General features: G+C 39.0%; 1 protein-coding gene across 4 annotated transcripts in view; it reads right to left on the reverse strand.

Moving 5' to 3' along the window:
* The window catches only part of ebi (transducin beta like ebi), a 307,663-nt gene that overhangs the window by 77,121 nt on the left and 211,258 nt on the right, over window positions 1-19,284 (reverse strand). For all 4 annotated transcript variants that reach the window (XM_090381672.1, XM_090381699.1, XM_090381689.1 and 1 more), the window contains one exon: window positions 5,982-6,056. In XM_090381672.1, coding sequence (XP_090237798.1) covers window positions 5,982-6,056 — 75 coding nt within the window. The remainder of the gene's footprint in view (window positions 1-5,981; window positions 6,057-19,284) is intronic.

A 19,284-nucleotide genomic window follows, 5' to 3' on the forward strand; every position in this document is an offset into this window, starting at 1 on the left:
AATTGATGATTGAAATTTAGCCCAGTCTGCTCGGACAAATTTCCACTTTCTGCAGAGTTTAATTGAAGGAGTCTTTGCTTTCAGAAAGTTGCATACTATTGGGAAGTGGTCACTGCCCATGGGATCATTTATTACGTACCACTCTATGGTTGGGACTAGTACTGGTGAACAAATTGAGAGATTTATTGCTGAAGTGTGTCCTGCTGGGAGCTGTACGTGTGTCGGTGCACCACTATTGAGTATACTGAAATTTAGTGCCTCTAAAAAGCTTTCAATTAGTCGGCCCTGTCTATCCAATTTAGGAGAGCCCCATAATGGGTGGTGCCCGTTAAAGTCCCCTAATATACAGAGAGGTGGAGGTATCTGTATAAAGAGGTCTTCAAGATCTTTTAAAGAGTAAGTACGGTTTGGTGGTAGGTAGATTGAGACAAGTGTTATTGAACTTTGGAGAGTTATGCGAACAGCAACAGTTTCTATTTCAGTTTGGAGTGGGATATGTCTAGTTGGGATCTTCGAGTTTACTAGGATTGCTACACCACCATGGGCAGCATTAGCGGTATTTCGATCTCTTCGATAAAGGCAATAGTTCTTTATCGAAGAAGAAATTTGTGAGGTCAGGTAAGTTTCCTGTAGACAGAAGGCAACTGGAGAATATCAGTTAATTAAGTATTTAATATTGTCAGTGTTGCAACGAAAACCTCTGAAATTCTATTGTAAGATACTGTGGTTCATTTAGGTTTAGTTGAGGATGATTCATCAGACTGTTTTTTGTTTGAGCACTTTTTCCAGTCTATTTTTGGGAAGCTGGGGCACCCAGTGTCCATAGTGTCATTGGCATGGGTTCTTCAAGATCTGAGTGTACATCTACTTCCATACCATTGGTAGATGATTCAGGTTTCTTGTTGTCTTTGGTAGTTTTTAATTTTTCTTTATCATGCGAGACTGTCCGAGTCAGTTGGGATGCTGATTGGAGTGTTGGTCGATTCACTGGTTTTAGTTTGATGTGTGTCTTTTCCTGAATTAGATAATGTATTTTTAACCCAATTAGCCAGAGATGTGCTGGGGGGTATTGATACATCTGTTTGTACTGCTGTTGAAATAAAGCTTCGAGTGTGAGATGCATATGAACGACTGGGCATGGTCAACATAACCTGTCTGCGTGCTTCAGGATATGTGACTTTGTGTTCAATTTTATATTTTTGAATTTTCTTCTCTATTTTCCACATTTTCACAGGATTTTGAAAATGCTGGGTGACTTTCTTTGCAGTTGGGGCAAATGGGACTTGATGCTGAACAGTCTGCTTGAGTATGTTCCTTGGAACCACAAATAGGACAAATAGCTTCACCTCTGCATGCTTGTTGGGATGTCCATATTTTTGGCATTTAAAACAACGAATGGGATTAGGAATATAAGCCCGAATTCGGCAGTTTAAATAGCCAGCTTTTACTGAGGATGGCAAATCTGGGGTACTGAAGGTTAAAATGATTGACCTAGTTGGGACGAGATTTCCATCTTTTTTTAGTCATTATGCGTTTCGCGTTGGTTACTTTTTGATTACTCAGTTCTTGGACTAATTCCTCTTCTGATATTGTAAGTAGGTCCCATTTGGTTATAACGCCTTTCGAGGAATTTAAGGTGTTGTGTGGAGTAATAGATACTGGCAGGCCACCGAATGTCGTTGTTTTGAGCAGCCACTCGGAATGTTTGGAGTTGGCTGTTTCAATTAATAGGTCTCCGGATTGCAGTCGTTTAACCATTTTTGGTGTTCCAGCAATCGATTCCAGAAATCTTTGGATGACGAATGGTGATAATTTGCCGACAGGTTGGTTGGAGAGAGAGAGTGTATCACCAGAAAGTTTGGCATTTCATTGCACTGCACTTCTCTTCGGAGCCTTTTTGGTTGGTTCAGGTCTTCATCATTTGGTTTATCTAGCCTTGAGTATGAAGGCTCTAGAGGTGGATAGTCATTTTTATCCATTGTTGCTCCTTTTAGCCCTGGGGATAACTTTTCCCCCAGATTACCGGCCCCGCCATGGGGAGGCAGGAGCAATGCCGCTCAGAGACCAAGCGGTTGAAGGATTAGTTGATTAATAGAACAAGAAATATAGGAAAAAGAAAGGTGTGTTTCCTTTCTGTGTTCTAACTTCTGGTTTTCAAGTATAAACTAGTTTTAAAGAAAGGCTGTTGATAGAAACGTAGAAACTTAATAGGAAATAACTTCAATCACTTTTACAAGAGCGCTCTATATATCACAATAATATCGCTTGGCCTCGAAATACGCTTGGCACCCGGGGCCTCTAAGACAACTAACACTATTATCTTTTATCTAATGTATAGCCTCACATGTCTAAATTTAATAACATCGAAATTTTGCCCGACTTATTAGGCCTTTTAACACATCTCGCTAGCGTTCAACCCCAACCAGTGATTTCCTAACAGCAATCCCATAAAGCATTAATATCAAATGCGTAAATTTTTTTTTTTTTTAATAGGTCCTAGCCACTGAAATCCCAGAAAACTAGGTGGCAGGACCTGCCAGAGCAACTTGTTGTGATACTGGACACACCCAGCTAGCCTCCACGTGGCGAGGTATGGGCAACATCGGGCCCCACTAGGGGCCTGGCGGCCAATAAGCCGGACAAACAATGGGCACAACACATCACACTGAACAGACATGGCCCACACACTTTCAAGTCTCTGGCTTGACAGTGTACTGTCCTATTACAGCGAACACACACGGAGATGGGAGAAATCCCAGGTACCGTCTGACACGAACATACCTTATACAATACCTTGTGAAAACAGCAAATGACAACAGTGTGTCTCCATCCAATACAACTACAGTAAATGGGAAATATAGCTGCCACACATTTGACGCTTGACATTTTTTAAGCTTTGTAAACTTTTATATATAGCTGCGCAGGCAGCTACGTTCAGCTTAGTGCCAGGTTTTGCATTCACCTTGTGTTACTCGCATTGTTCCCTAAAATATCAGTTGTGTTGGAGCAAATTCACATTGCCAAAATGTGCATTATAGCAGAACTGACTGTACTTATATCAGTTGGTGACATCATAAAACTTTTTAGAAGGGAAGTGATTTCACTTCATCCCCATTTAAAGTGATAATGAAGAGAAGACGTTGACTCAAAGAACAAGAACATAAGTGTAACGCAATATTATATATACACATATGGTATTGGTTTCCATCATGCACATAGCAGCATATACAGGGTGATTCAGGAGGAACAGTAAATACTTTGGGAGGTTATAGTATCGAATATTCTGAGTAAAAAAGTTAATATAAACCTGTCCAATTCTCAATGGATACGGAGATACAGCTGTTTGAAACTGGCATGCACAGCACCATGAATCAGATGTGACCAAGAAGCATTTATAACCTGACTGTTTGGTGTTAGAAGTGTTGTTAAGAATGCTGCACATCTTCACACATGTCGAAATGGTGTTTGTCTATGGTTTTTGTGGTGGAAATGCTACTGATGCTTGTAGAGAATATCGTTGACAGTTTCCTAACTGCATGAGACTGCTGATTCCCAGTGCTCATATTTCTTCTGAATGTGCAAATGAACAAAATGTGGATGAAATAGAACACTTTCTTCAGTTGGTAGAACGTAGCCTACTATTAGCACAGAAAGAATTTCTACATGTATCAGTGTTCCACAAACAAGAGTATACCGAACATTACACGAGCATGGCTTGTATCCATTTCACATACAGCAGGTGCAACAGCTTTAACCAAGAGACAATGCAAATCGACTGGAATTTTGTCGGTGGATAAATGCTAATCGCTGATTAATTCTGTTCAGTGATGAAGCTACTTTCATCCATTTGGTATCAACAACACCCGTAACTCTCATAGGTGGTTAGACAAAAATACACATGCTACTGTAGAAACAAAATTTAAACATCGCCTCTCTGTAAACGTGTAGTGCAGTGTCATTGACAATCAGTTGACTGGGCCTTTGTGTTACAAAATTGTCTTACAGGACCCGTTTACCTAGAATATCTGCAAAACAAACTTCTACTATTATTGGAGAATGTTCCCTTGGCTACAAGGATTGGTATGTACTTTTAGCATGACAGAGCTCCTGCACATTATACCCGTCTGGTGATACAATATCTAAATCGAACTTTCTCTGAATGATGGATAGGGCGCAGTGGTCCCGTTCATTGGCCACCAAGGTCTCCAGACCTAACTCCATTTGCGGGGATGGATGAAAAGTGCAGTATACAAAGAAAAGGCGAAAAAGGCAGTATACAAGAGACGAATTGCTCTCGCATTTTGGATACTGCTGCCCTCATAAAGGAATGCCAAGACGACCTCAGAAGAACAAAATGTCATATTACCACAAGAGTTGCAATGTGTATTGAGGTTGGAGATGGTATTTTCGAACATTTATTGTGAACTGTAAAAAATTTGTCAATTATTTGTGTTTTGTATCATTCAAAAAGTCAATAAATACACACAATAAGTCATTTATCATTTTTTAATACCTCTCATAATGGCTTTGTGTGTGCCAAAGTATCTCCATATCCATTGAGAACTGGGCACATGTTTATATGAACTTTCTTACTCAGAATAATAAATACTATAACCTCCCTAAATATTTACTATTCCTCCTGAATCACCCTGTATATACCTTTTCCAATGTGATGGAAGAAAAACAGTATATTTTTTTCAAGCAACCTTGAAAAAACATACAACCTGAATAATTCAAAAATATAGAGAACCCGACTAATTCTGTCACAGGAGAGGAAAGTCGAAAAATGTCTCAGCCCTCCCCAATCCTGTCGGAAAAGCATGCAATGAAAGTATTAAAACAAACACAAATTAAAAAAGTTTTTATTCATTCATTTATCATTTATAACTTACACATAAGATCATAGTATTCAGTCACTGGTTAAAAGTCTCATATTTTCTGTTTAACCCTTCGATACTGTGCTTGATTATAGTCTGGCACCATATTTGTCCCTAATAGCCTGCAACTGTAAATAGTCGAGCCAATGTAACTTTACAGATAGGTGCTGTCATCTGTTAGTTTTCAAATAAACAAAAACTACAAATGTCGGATGACAGAACAGAATAATAATAATATTTAGCTTGCTGAGAAAAAACAGATAACGGGTATTAGGTAAAAAAACTCTTTAATAGAAACAAGTTAAAGCACAAGTTAAAATAAAGTAAACAAATCACCAAAGCTTTCAGACAGAGGTTGTCCTTCCTCAGTAGGAAAAGATTTATTACAAAAAAGCGTTAATTCAAAAATATAAAGAATGCCCGGTCATAGTGGTTATGCGAGGTGAAATGCATGCCACAGGTGCAGAAATAATTAGCAGTTGGAAGTAGAGGTTTGTAGTTGTAACAGCAATGCTGGGGTATGCTGTGGGGACCAACGCTTATCATTCAGGAAGATAGCTGTTTCCATGAGGGGGGGGCAGATGTGACCTCTTTTTTTCCGTTAAAGGAATCTCAACAACACGAGATGTGAAGCAATTCCAACCAGATGCGGTGACGGTATTGGCGGGATCGGTCGGTTTTGCTTGTGGTACATAAGATACTGTCTGTGAAAGAATTCTGGTAAAATAATGAACTTTTAAATCACCAGCTGTCTTTAAGATTGTGGAAAGAAATATATAAAATAAATGTGAAAAAATTTTTTTTTTTATTTAATAAAATATGTTCCAGACACAAAATCTATTTTTGTAACATTTTTCTTACATTTTGAGAAAATGTCAACTTTTTTGCAAAAAACTAGTTTTGACAATTAAGGCAGAAGCATTGAAAACTTGAAAATTACTCAAGAATTAAAGGATTAAAGAAGCTTAACCTTTGTAAGGTAGAAACTTGACCCTACATGCACTTCTTGGAGTTAGTGCATGTAGGGACAAGTTTTTTTCTTTATAGCGAATAATCACTATAAAAAAAGGGTATTTTGAAGAGGAATTCAAATTAAAACCTTACCTTTAAAGTCATATCATCAGAACATGAAGCTAACAGAACTCCTTGTGGATCCCATTTGATGGCATTAACTTCATTCTAAGATGAGATTTCAAAGCTGTATATTAATTCAAAGTCAAACATTAATATTAATTAAATTGTACTTTTAACTATACATATAACCACTTAGGTTACGTAACATAAATAATTAGTAAAAATAAATAATTAATACATAACTTGATACAGAAGTTATATAAAGGGATTTCGTAGATAACACTCGTTACTGAAACATAAATATTTCGTAGATAACACTCGTTACTGAAACATAAATATTTCGTAGATAACACGCCTTACTGAAACATAAATATTTCGTAGATAACACTCGTTACTAAAATATAAATATAGCTTTATAACTGTGATGGGATACAAGTTTAGGATTTAATTTTGTACAGAAATTGAAATTTTATTGAAGGTAAATCGAAATCATGACTCAAACCAGAGAAGCAAAGCAAAAGGCTCAAGCTAATGGGAATGCTGTGGCTCAGGGGAGAACTGAGGGGGGGGGGCAGTTGTCCTCTGAATCACAGCCTTTTAAGATGCACTATTTGCTTGATGTTTGCGGAGCAGTCAGGTATGGGACATGATACTGCCATGGGGGATGTCTTTGTATGTGCGCGATGCAAGGAGTGTAAGGAAATCAGGCGACAACTCAGCGTTGTTATGGGCCTATATGAGAGCTTGAAGGACAGGGTGGATGCCCTCGAAGGATTACAAGTGAGGGGCCCATCAAACTCTCAGCTGCCCACACCAATGCCAGAGCTTGCACTTGGTCATCGCGCAACACAGCGGCAACCCCCAAAGCAGAATGCGCTGGTCCCAAAGGAACTAGTAGTTGTTGGTGACTCTATTGTCAAGGAAACGGGAAACATGCTTTGTAAAAAGGATAGGTGGAACAGGACCAGGGTGTGTCTGCCAGGGGCGAAGGTTGATGACGTTGTAGAGCGGATATCATCTTTTAAGGGCACAAAAGGTGATATAGTTGTACACGTTGGCACTAATGATATTAAGAGTAGGAGAGATAGTAAGACTAGGCTTTACATACCAACTAGGAGACCGGCGGAATTACTTAACAAGTACAGGTCACTGATGAAAAAAAGCTGTGAATTAGGGTTGAATTTGAAAGTGTCTGCAATTCTGCCCAGACACGATAGGAGGGAGTATATGATGAGAGCCCTGTCGATCAATTCGGCCCTGGAAAGATTTTTTTCAGCCTGGTCTGTACTTGTTAACAGGAGAGACTGTTTCTGCAGGGATGGGATACACTTAAATAGAAAGGGTGCAAGAATGTTTGCTGATGCTATCGAGGCAGTGTTAGGTGGGTCGGAAAACTGCTAGAGTGGGGGGATACAAGGACTAATAGATTAACAGTAGCCACTGGCTGAGGAGAAAGTGATTCTTGCACTGCTTCTATTGGAATGAGCAGCAGCCTGGAAAATAAGATGCAGGATATTTCAGAGACTGCTGGGAATCATGGGGGTACAAGTGAACACATGGGTTGTGTTAGGATGGCTAAAAGGAAGAGCAGGTGCATGTATACTTGCGTGTACACCAATGCTAGGAGTTTAGTAAATAAATTTGATGAATTTGAGGTATTGCTCAAAACATCAAAGGCAGATATTGTTGGGATTTCAGAGACGTGGTGTCACACAGATATAAGGAATGCAGAACTGGAATTTGGGGAGTACAATGTCTACAGAAAGGATAGAAAGGATAGGAAGGGAGGAGGGGTTATGCTATTGGTTAAAAAATACATAAAATCCAAGGAAGTGAAGCCAGTCGACATCGATGGACAGTGCAGTGTCGAGTCAGTTTGGTGTGACATAAGCATTGGGAGATCAAAATTAAGAGCAGGAGTGTGCTATAGGCCTAATGACTCTGATGAGTATAATAAGAAACTGTACGGAGAAATAGAGTGGGCCAGTAAATCAGAGAATCTTATAATGGGGGATTTTAATTTCCCAGATATTGACTGGAATTTGGGGGCTGGTCACTCACACACTAGCAAAGCTTTTGTGGATTTATTGGATGATTGTTTTCTACATCAGCATGTTCGGGAGGCAACTAGAGGGAGTAATACTCTTGATTTGATTATCAGTAGTGATTCTTCATGCATTAAGAATCTGCAGATAAATGAACCACTATGTGGCAGTGATCACAGTGTTCTGAAGTGGGATTTACTCAAAGAGGTAACTACCATTAGGGGTAAAGGGAAGGGGTATTGCTTTCGTAAAGGCGACTACGATGGACTGAGACTGTATTTAAATTCTATACAGTGGGATCAACTGATGATGCTACCAACAGCAAATTCAAAATGGGAAGCATTCAAAGAACTTATCTTGGAAGCTACTAGGCTTTACATACCAACTAAGAAATATTGTTCAAGGTTTAGGCCTAAATGGATGTCAGATGAACTAATGAGGCATATGGCAGAGAAGAAAAATGCATGGGATACATACAAATTAACACGTGACACAGAAGCCTATGATAGATACAAGTTGATCTGTAACCAAGTTACAAAGGAGGTTAGGCAGGCGAAGGCAGATTACGAGAGATACTTGGCAAGGGATGCGAAGAAAAACAGCAAAGAGTTCTTTACTTATGTACTTATGTTTATTTATTTAGAAGAAGGGGATGAATCAGATCGGTCCACTTGATATCGATGGGTCAACTGTTGATGACCCTGCTCAGGTAGCTAACAAACTAAATGAATATTTTGCATCGACATTCACGCATGCAGAGTTATTCAGCGAGGGGAATGCCAGAGGTGTATTCCACTCTAGCAGTAAGCTAGAGAATCTTGTAATAACTGAGAGTAAAGTGGAGGAGAAATTGTTGAAGATAAACACAAGAAAGGCACCTGGGGTGGATGGGATCTATCCAGTTATATTAAAGGAGGCAGCAAAGGAAGTAAGCAAAGCCTTAGCCATAATTATGAGAGCTTCCTTGGGCTCAGGGGAGGTACCCATGGACTGGAGATGTGCAAATGTGACCCCAATTCACAAAGGAGGATCAAAGGCTGACACAAGTAATTATAGACCTGTGAGTTTAACTTCTGTTCCCAGAAAATTAATGGAGGCACTGGTTAAAGAAGCACGGCAGGATCATAGCTCGGACACAGCATGGTTTTGTTAAGGGGAAGTCTTGCCTGACCAATTTGATTGGATACTATGATGCAGTCACAAAAGAACTGGATGCAGGGAATAACTTTGATATTATATACTTGGATCTTAGAAAGGCTTTTGATACTGTTGCACATGGAAGACTGCTGCACAAATTGGAGCAGTGTGGCATTGGAGGCGAATTGCTGCTATGGATAAAGGGGTGGTTGAGGGGGAGAAGACAGAGAGTGGTAATCAATGGACACTGCTCATCGTGGACTAATGTTATTAGTGGAGTCCCTCAGGGTTCAGTATTGGGTCCATTATTGTTTTCTGTATTTATAAATGATATTGTTGATGGTATATCAAGCTTAATGTCCAAGTTTGCAGACGATACGAAGGTTGGCAGGGTTGTCAAGGACACTACTAACACTATGCTGCTGCAAAAGGATCTGGAAAGGTTGAGCAGATGGGCTGAGAGGTGGCAAATGAAGTTTCACATTGACAAATGTAAAGTACTACATATGGGAAACAGCAACCCCAGAGCAACGTATCAACTCTGTGGTACTACACTGACAGTGGTAGAGAATGAAAGGGACCTGGGGGTGGTTGTGCAGGCAGATATGAAGTTCCCTGAGCAGTGCAGATGGGCTGCAAGGGTAGCTCATGGTGTATTGTCAATGATATATAGGAATTTTTCTAGCAGGGATAAGGAGGTGATTATTCCCTTGTATAAGGCAATGGTCAGGCCAAACCTAGAGTACTGTATATAGGCCTGGAGGCCTCATTTCAAGAAGGATGTAGAGCTGCTGGAACGAGTACAGAGAAGGGCAACAAGATTAGTGAATGGAACAAAGGGGTGCTCTTACGAAGAAAGGCTTAAATTTTGCGAATTACAGTGTCTGGAGACTAGGCACCAGCGAGGTGATCTGATAGAAGTGTACAAAGCCTTGAATGGTTTGAGCATGCTCAATGCTGATGGGATTCTTCCTCTTGCTCGGAGTAATCACCTGAGAGGGCATAAATTCAAATTGAGGAAAGACAGATGTAGGATAGATGTGCGGAAATTTGCCTTTAGCCAGCGGGTGGTTGGTAGGTGGAACAGACTTCCTTCCCTTGTCGTGGAAGTTGATAGTCTAAATAAGGTTAAGGCTCAGCTGGACAGGTATTTCGAACGAACAGAGGGTGAAGTGGAAGTGGTTATTTTTTATTTATTTATTTTACTTTATTTTATTTATTTTTGGCTGATGCTGCATAAACTTGCTTTCTTGCATCAAATGCCTCTACTAATGCTAATGCTAATCTCTGAAATATAAATGAAAATTTCTCCCCAGGACACAATTTTACTCTGATTTATTCATGTATATTAATATTGCATTAATACAGTATATCTACTTTGGCATCAAAAATTATAAAACATTTATTTATTCCTTTGTTGGGAATCAGTTCATTATGCAGCTCATAACATTACCACCTCTAGAAAAAATTCTAGATATCATTCATACAAGGGGAAATTGAAATTTCATAGCTTCAAAAGAAATCCATGATGATACTGTACATATTGTGTACATCAGCTCCATCAAATGACATGACAAAAAAAAAAAATGGACAGCGGAATTCAAACAGGAAAGAGAGAGAAAACATCAAAAGTGACCCTCACATAGTAGACAAAAAATGACAGCTTACTGCCAAGAACACACTAATTAATACATGATATGGTGACTGCAGACTGGCAGTAATTAATCCAAAAATAGTGCAAGCTATAAGCATCTCATATAAAAGGAATGGAACATACTGACAAAGGAATTCAGTTTATCAAACGTTTCAGCGAGAGATAGGTTCCACAGCTTCTGGTTCATTTTCTGGTTGTCCAGACTATTTTTTGGCAAGATCTGTAACCAGAGTCAAAACAGGAATACACTACAATTAGCCGAAATCAAAGCAGCAATGCAAACAATAGACATAACAGAGTTCGCCTCCAAAGAAGGCAAAAACAGTTTTAGCTGGAAAAGTGATAATGGCAATCTTTTAGGATTGCAAAGGAATAATAAAAATGGTGGATTATGTTCCAGTAGGCTGAACTGTAACAGGAGTACTCTATGCTAACTTATTATTTCAATTATGAGAATTTTAAAGTCTAAAAGAAAAGAAATGTTGAAAAAAGCAGTTTGTTTTTCTAAGACATTGTTCCTACCCAGGTGACAAAGGAGGTTAGGCAGGCGAAGGCAGATTACAAGAAATCCTTGGCAAAAGATGCTAAGAAAAACAGCAAGGATTTCTTTACTTATATAAACTCTAAAAGGAAGGGGATGAATCTGATTGGTCCACTTGACATCGATGGTTCGACTGTTGATGATCCTGCTCAGATAGCAAACAAACTGAATGAGTATTTTGCATCTACATTCACACATGAGGAATTATTAAGGTTTGAAAATGGCAGAAGGTTATCAAATTGGAGCAGGATACTTAATGATTTTGGAATAACTGAAAGCAAAGTGGAGGAGAAATTGTTGAAGTTAAACATAAGAAAAGCACCTGGGGTGGATGGGATATATCCAGTTATATTAAAGGAGGCAGCAAAGCAACTAAGCAAACCTTTAGCCATAATTATGCGAGCATCCTTGGACTCAGGGGAGGTTCCCACGGACTGGAGATGTGCAAATGTATGCCGACCGGGCTAGCCGGGTGGGTAAAGTGCCTGCCTAGCAACCCAAAGGTTGCGGGTTCGAATCCCGCCTGGGGCTTGGAACAAAGTACTGCAAAAACCTTGGGAGGTGCATTATGGCCACAGAAGCCGATGCGCCAACAACTACCAAATAAAAAAAAAAAAAAAAAAAACAAAGGGGGATCGAAGGGGGACACGAGTAATTACAGACCAGTTAGTTTAACTTCTGTTCCGGGTAAAATAATGGAGTCACTGGTTAAAGATGCATTGCAGGATCATCTAGACAAGACTGCAGCAATAATTCAGACACAGCATGGGTTTGTTAAGGGAAAATCTTGTCTGACAAATCTGATAGGATATTATGATGTGGTTACAAAGGAACTGGATGCAAAAAATAATTTTGATATCATATACTTGGATTTCAGGAAAGCTTTTGACACTGTTGCACATGAAAGACTATTGTACAAATTGGAGCAGAATGGTATTAAGGGTAAGTTGCTACAATGGATAAAAGGATGGTTAAGTGGGAGAAGACAGAAGGTGGTAATCAATGGGTGTTGCTCTTCGTGGACTAATGTTATTAGTGGAGTCCCACAGGGTTCGGTGTTAGGTCCACTGTTGTTTTGTATATTTATCAGTGATATTGATGAAGGTATATCAGGGTTAATGTCGAAGTTTGCAGATGATACAAAGGTTGGCAGGGTTGTTAATGACAGTAATGGCAGTGTGCTACTGCAACAGGATCTAGATAATTTGGGCAGATGGGCTAAGAAGTGGCAACTGAAGTTTAACCTTGACAAATGCAAAGTACTGCATATGGGTAGAAGTAACCCCAGAGAAACGTACCAACTGTGTAGTACTACACACTTAAGGTGGTAGAAAATGAAAAAGACCTGGGAGTAATTGTGCAGTCAGATATGAAGTTTTCTGACAATGCAGACAGGCTGCCAGGGCAGGTCAGGGGGTTTTGTCAATGATATATAGGAATTTTGCTAGCAGGGAAAAGGAGGTGATTATCCCTCTGTATAAGGCAATGGTCAGGCCACACCTTGAGTACTGCGTACAGGTCTGGAGGCCTCATTTTAGGAAGGATGTAGATTTACTTGAGCATGTACAGAGAAGGGTAACAAGATTGGTGAGGGGAATGAATTGATCCTCTTACCAAGAGAGGCTTAAGTTCTGCAAATTGCAGTGGCTGGAGACTAGGCACCTGCGCGGTGATCTGATTGAGGTATATAAGGCCTTGAATGGGTTGAGTACGCTGATTTCTGATGGGATCCTTCCACTTGTTCAGATTACGAACCTAAGGAGGCATAAATTCAAATTAAGAAAAGACAGATGTAGAATAGATGTGCGGAAATTTGCCTTTAGCCAGCGGATGGTTAATTGCTGGAACAAACTTCCATCTGTCGTTGTGGAAGTTGATAGGTTAAATAAATTTAAGGAGGAACTGGACAGGCATTTGGAGGCAATGGTGTGATTTTTTTTTTTTTTTTTTTGGCTGATGCTGCATAAGCTCATACACTTGCTTTCTTGCATCACATGCCACTACTACTACTACTACTACATCTGCAACCACAATGAAATGCAATCAGAGTGGGTACAAACTGCTGCACTCATCTTATACACCAGATCAGACCCTGCCAGGCTTTTTGATTTTTTGATAATGTTCTGACTACTAATTACAAGACAGCTGTAGCTTCAGATCTGGATCACTGCCTGTCTTCACTTTTTTTTTTTTATTTTTTATTTTTATTAATTCTTCATGCAATAACATAAAATGAAGAAGACAGTTATAAATCTGAAGTGATGGCATATCTATAGAGATCTTTTGTTCCAATGAAATTTTAAAGAATTAGTCATGTTTTACTCCTGATTTCCCATCTTTACCATTGTATGCGGATTCATTCCATTACACAGTATCTTGAAAGTCAAACTCCACAGGGAAAATAAGTGTTTCCAATTGCTGTTCTCTGTTGCAAGTTTAACATTTTCACATGGTGGAAGGAAAACTAGCATTAGAAAAAAGGGTTTATGAGAATATTTATATTTGGAGGGATTTTGGCCCATAGATCTGTTTCACTGTAATATCAGTTGATCATTTCAAGAAAATTTTAATGCCTATAACTACCACCATTTTTTTTTTTTTTTTGGTAGTTGGCGCATCGGCTTCTGTGGCCATAATGCACCTCCCAAAGTTTTTGCAGTACTTTGATCCAAGCCCGAGGCGGGATTTGAACCCGCAACCTTTTGGTTGCTAGGCAGGCACTTTACCCACCTGGCTAGCCCGGTCGGCACTACCACCATAGTTATGGGCTACTGATGAAGAAGATGCAATAGCATTTTCTTCATTAGTAGCCCATCTGGATAAATTACAACCAGTTTCAGCAGTATTCATCACATTCTAACAAGTAACAAATTCCGCCTATGTAAGGTTCACCTCATGCTAGAGATTAGTGGTAACGAGATCGATTCCCACTAGGATATAATTTTGTAAATAGTTTCTACTAGATGAACTTCACTGAATATTGCTAGTGATGAGGACATGTTATATCTTACAAGACAAGTCAACAGGCATAACTTAAGATACTGGACTAAAGTAATCCTTAAGTAATGGTAGAATAGAGAAATCTTTAAGTAATGGTGGAATGGAGAAATTCATGCAACATATCCAGGTATATTGCAGGAAAAATCTCATGTTCTTTGACAATACTGATTATCAAAGTACAGTATAGCAGTGGTAGGATTTGCATCATCATATACAGCATAGGTAAAGAAAGATACGAAGCCTTATGAAAAGGCATTGATTTCATTGGCATTATACTTCTCTTTTTAAAAGAAATATAATTAATTACAGCAGCCAAAAAGGAAAAAAGAAAATTGATTCTAATTAAATTGATTTGCTGATTCCAAAATTACTAAACCATTGTCACTTCTCCATTGAAAGACACACTGAATGACCAGTGCTACACAATTATCCTGCAAACATAGAAAACAGCAGTATTTCATGAAACCTCCCTGTGGATCAGAGAGTAATGCAATTGCTTTAAGACCACCACAGAAATACTAAGCAAAGTCATGTACTTTATTGCAAACCTGGACCTTGGATATACTTTCATGTGTTTCTTTCAAATCAACAGCATAAAGTAGAGGAAATAATGGGAATGCATTTCGATTGTGCAGTAAAACTGCTTTTAAACAATTTTGAGGCATCAACAAATATATGCCATTCATTAGGATTATGTTCAATGCCCAGTTCATTCAGAAGGACACCACTAATATGTCGAACCTCTTTAATGAACTTTCGTACAGTGAATTTTTCAATGTAGCAAACTTTTTTGATTTCCCCTTGGTCATTACATTGAAAATAGTTTCCATATAATGAAGAAAATTTCCATATAACGTACTAATTTTGAGAGACCTGGGTACGCATTGTTTGCGCCTCTGGCCTTTAGGCAATAGAGCTGATGCTGTAGAAACACGAATTAAGAGTTAAAGCATTACGAATTAATAACTTTAGCTTTTAATAGCTAAAGGCTTTAATTCTTAACATTCCAAAATTTAGCGCTGCCCGTAAAGCGTTTACTGCACTGAGAAGTTGCGCTGGGAAACTGCTATCTATGTGTCCTCAGCCATTGGCAAAGATTAAGGAATATTCCTGACACAGACATTGGGGCTCTGGACAACCTGTTTTCTACTGCAAGCACCCTATTAGAAAATTATGAAAGAGTGATTTTCCTTTATTCCGGAAATTCACCTGTTGTTTTGCAGAAATCAGTCATCCACACTTTCACTAAATTTCACTTGTCTCTGTATGGTAGGTACAAGTGGTGCATAATTCAGTTTTGTTTTAGCTGTTGTGCAAGTAACCTTACAATGTCTAAGAGAAAATCCTTTGAGTGTAGTGGAAAAAGTGGAGTGCTTAACAGTGTAGATCAGGGGCGTTAAAAAAAAAAGAAATCGCTTTATTTAATTCAGTATACCTGCCAGTAGTGTGTTAACCATTGTGAAAAACCATGTGGATGAACCACTTTTTAAGCGGGTGAAGTTCATTCAAGCCCAAAACATGCCGATATCAGGGCCATTAATAAAATAAAAGGCTACCGAGTATGCATCTTTTCTGGGGCATAAAACTTTCCAAGCCAGTTCTGGTTGGCTGGACAAATTTAAAAAGAGTCATGGCTTACTCGAAAAAGTTGTTTCTGGTGAAAGTAGGGTTGTAGTTGAAGAAGACTGTACCCATTGGAAAGAAACAGTTTTGAAAAAAATTATGGAGGACTGCGGGTCCAAAGACACATTCAACGCTGACGAAACAGGTCTATTTTTTTAAATGTCTGCCGAACAGGACACTGACTTTTAAAGGTGACAAATGTTTAGGTGGTAAAAATAGTAAGGAAAGAATTGCAGTCTTGGTTAGTGCTGCTTGTTGTTGTTATTTGGTTTTTAGGAGCATTAGCAACTAAGGCCATATTGCTCGGGGATATGCGTTGGTCGTTTCCTGACCTTTCCACATCCTCCGTATTTGGTGGTCACGGGCTTGAACCCCGGTCTAATCAAGAAGCATGTGCTACGCACTGCTGCTCCTGCCCACTTGGCTACGAAGGTGCCCTTGGTTAGTGCAAATTAGTATTAGTAGCGGCATATGATGCAAGAAAGCAAGCTTATGCAGCATCAGCCAAAAAACCCTCCCATTTCACCCATCCATTTGTTCTAAATGCCTGTACAGTTTCCACAACAAAAGATGGAGGCCTGTTTCAACAATCAACTATTCACTGGCTCACTGGCTAAAGGAAAATTTCCACACATCTATTCTATAACTATCTTTCCTCAATTTGAAACTGTGCCCGCTTAGGTTCTTAGTCAGAGCAAGAGGAAGAATCCCATCAGCATTCAGCTTGCTCAACACACCTCAATCAGATCACCTCGCAGGTGCCTACTCTCCAGGCACTGCAATTTACAGAACTTAAGCCTTTCTTGGTAAGCGCACCCATTTGTTTCCCCTTACCAATCTTGTTGGCCTTCTTTGTACTCGTTCTAGCAACTCTACATCCTTCCTAAAATGAAGCCTCCAGACCCGTACACAGTACTCTAGGTGTGGCCTGACCATTGCCTTGTATGATGGGATAATGACCTCCCTGTCCCTACTAGCAAAATTCCTATATATCATTGACAAGACTCCATGACCTGCCCTGGCAGCCCATCTGCACTGCTCAGCAAACTTCATATTTGACTGCACAATTGCCCCCCCCCCCCCAGGTCTTTTCCACTTCCCTGAGTGTAGTACCACACAGTTGGTACGTTTCTCTTCGGTTATTGCTACCCATATGCAGTACTTTGCATTTGTCAATGTTAAACTTCAGTTGCCACTTCTCAGCCCATTTTCCCAACTTATCTAGATCCAGTTGGAGTAGCATACTGTCATTAACAATCCTGACAACCTTTGTATCATCACACAAATATGGCTGGTAATGGAAAACTGAAGCTTTTAGTAATAGGCAAAAGTAAACAATCCCGATGTTTCAAAGGAGTAAAGTCGTTAGAGTTGGACTACGACTAACAAAAAAGCTTGGATAAAAAGTGAAATTTTTGAAGTGGATTTTAAATATCGATAGAAAGATGAAAGAAAACGGAAAAATCGCTTTAATTTATGACAACTGCCCTGTCCACCCTCACTCGGTAATTTCGAAACTTACAAGTGTGAAGCTTGTTTACTTACTTCTGAATAATTAAAATTAACTGCAGTCAATGGACCAAGGCATTATCAAGAATTTGAAAATGCACTACCAAAGGCACATATTGAAACAAATTATACACAATAGAAACCAATCAACCAACAGATTCTGTTATAGATTTGTGAATGTGCATATCAGAGTTGGCAAAAGTGTGGAGTCAAGATGTGCCAGAAACAATGATTAAGAATTGTTTCACAAAAGCAGGTTTTGCTAAAACGGCAATTAACAGTGATGAGAGGGATTAACTGCTACAAGACATTGAGCAATCGTGGGACCAACTCCAAGCGAGAGGTTTAATCAGTGCAGAAACTGTTCTTGAAAAATTTTTAGGAATTGATAACAATGTCATAGTAGCTGAATATCCGAGTGTGACTCCAACATTTTGGAGAGTATTCAAAGAACTAGTGATAATATCGACAATAGGTTGAAAATGAGGACAATGAAGGCAAAATTAAACCTTCCAAACATGAAATGTTGGCAGCATTTGAAACTTTGCATCGAGGTCTTCAGTGTGAAGAAAATATCTGAGTGCACAAACAAATGCGAACATTTTTATGAACGACGTAGAGTAAAATCCAGTATGCAACAAAAAATAACCAAATATTTTATGACATAATTCTTAAGTGTATTAATATATCATATGCATCATGTAAGTAGTTATTTCTTAATGTGTGTATTAATAAATTAAATGTTTTAAAATGTTAGAAAATTTATTCATTCCCACTTATTTCTGATTTATTTCCCTTATTTTACTGTATTTCTTAATGCTGAATTACAATATTTTTCATTGTTGAAAAGGTCATATTTCTTTATAATGAAATTTCTGTATAACGAATATTTTAAAGCGAACGATCGATTTCGTTATATGGAGGTCTGACTGTATTTAGAAATACATACCATCTTCTATAATGAAATATTTGGAAAACACTGACATTTTCAATATACTGTAATTTTAGTTCCTGCTTCAAGTAATTTACACTGTCATAACCTAGAACCAAGGAGTTCTGCTCGCCTTTTAGATACATTTAAATCTCAAACTGTCATTCAACTTCTCTTGCTTAATTAAGTGCAGTGTTTTATAATTTTCTGCTATGCAGAAATAGCAATCAATGTGGTTGCATAGTTCTCACCACACCATAGGAACAGCAAAATACAAATTTTCCCGGTTAGCCACATCCTCAGATTTGTGTTGCAAGTAATACTGTACATGTGTATGGCCCAAGTTTTTTACTGATCACCAATCCTGCAACAAAAGTACAAAGAATAGCATTAGCATTAGCAGAGGCATTTGATGCAAGAAAGCAAGCTTATGCAGCATCAGCCAAAAAAAAAAACCCACTTCCACTTCACCCCTCTGTTCGTTCAAAATACCTGTCCAGCTGAACCTTAAACTTATTTAGGCTATCAACCTCCACCACAAAAGATGGAAGTCTGTTCCACCAACCAACCACCCGCTGGCTAAAGGCAAATTTCCGCACGTCTATCCTACATCTGTCTTTCCTCAATTTGAATTTATGCCCTCTCAGGTGATTTTTCTGAGCTAGAGGAAGAATCCCATCAGCATTGAGCATGCTTAAACCATTCAAGGCTTTATACACCTCTATCAGATCACCTCGCTGGTGCCTAGTCTCCAGACACTGTAATTTGCAAAACTTAAGCCTTTCTTCGTAAGAGCACCCCTTTGTTCCATTCACTAATCTTGTTGCTGTTCTCTGTACTCGTTCCAGCAGCTCTACATCCTTGAAATGAGGCCTCCAGACCTGTATACAGTG

This window comes from Mastigoproctus giganteus, chromosome 1 (assembly GCF_048544385.1).
Source record: "Mastigoproctus giganteus isolate SK-2022 chromosome 1, ASM4854438v1, whole genome shotgun sequence".
In the NCBI taxonomy this organism is placed as follows: domain Eukaryota; kingdom Metazoa; phylum Arthropoda; class Arachnida; order Uropygi; family Thelyphonidae; genus Mastigoproctus; species Mastigoproctus giganteus.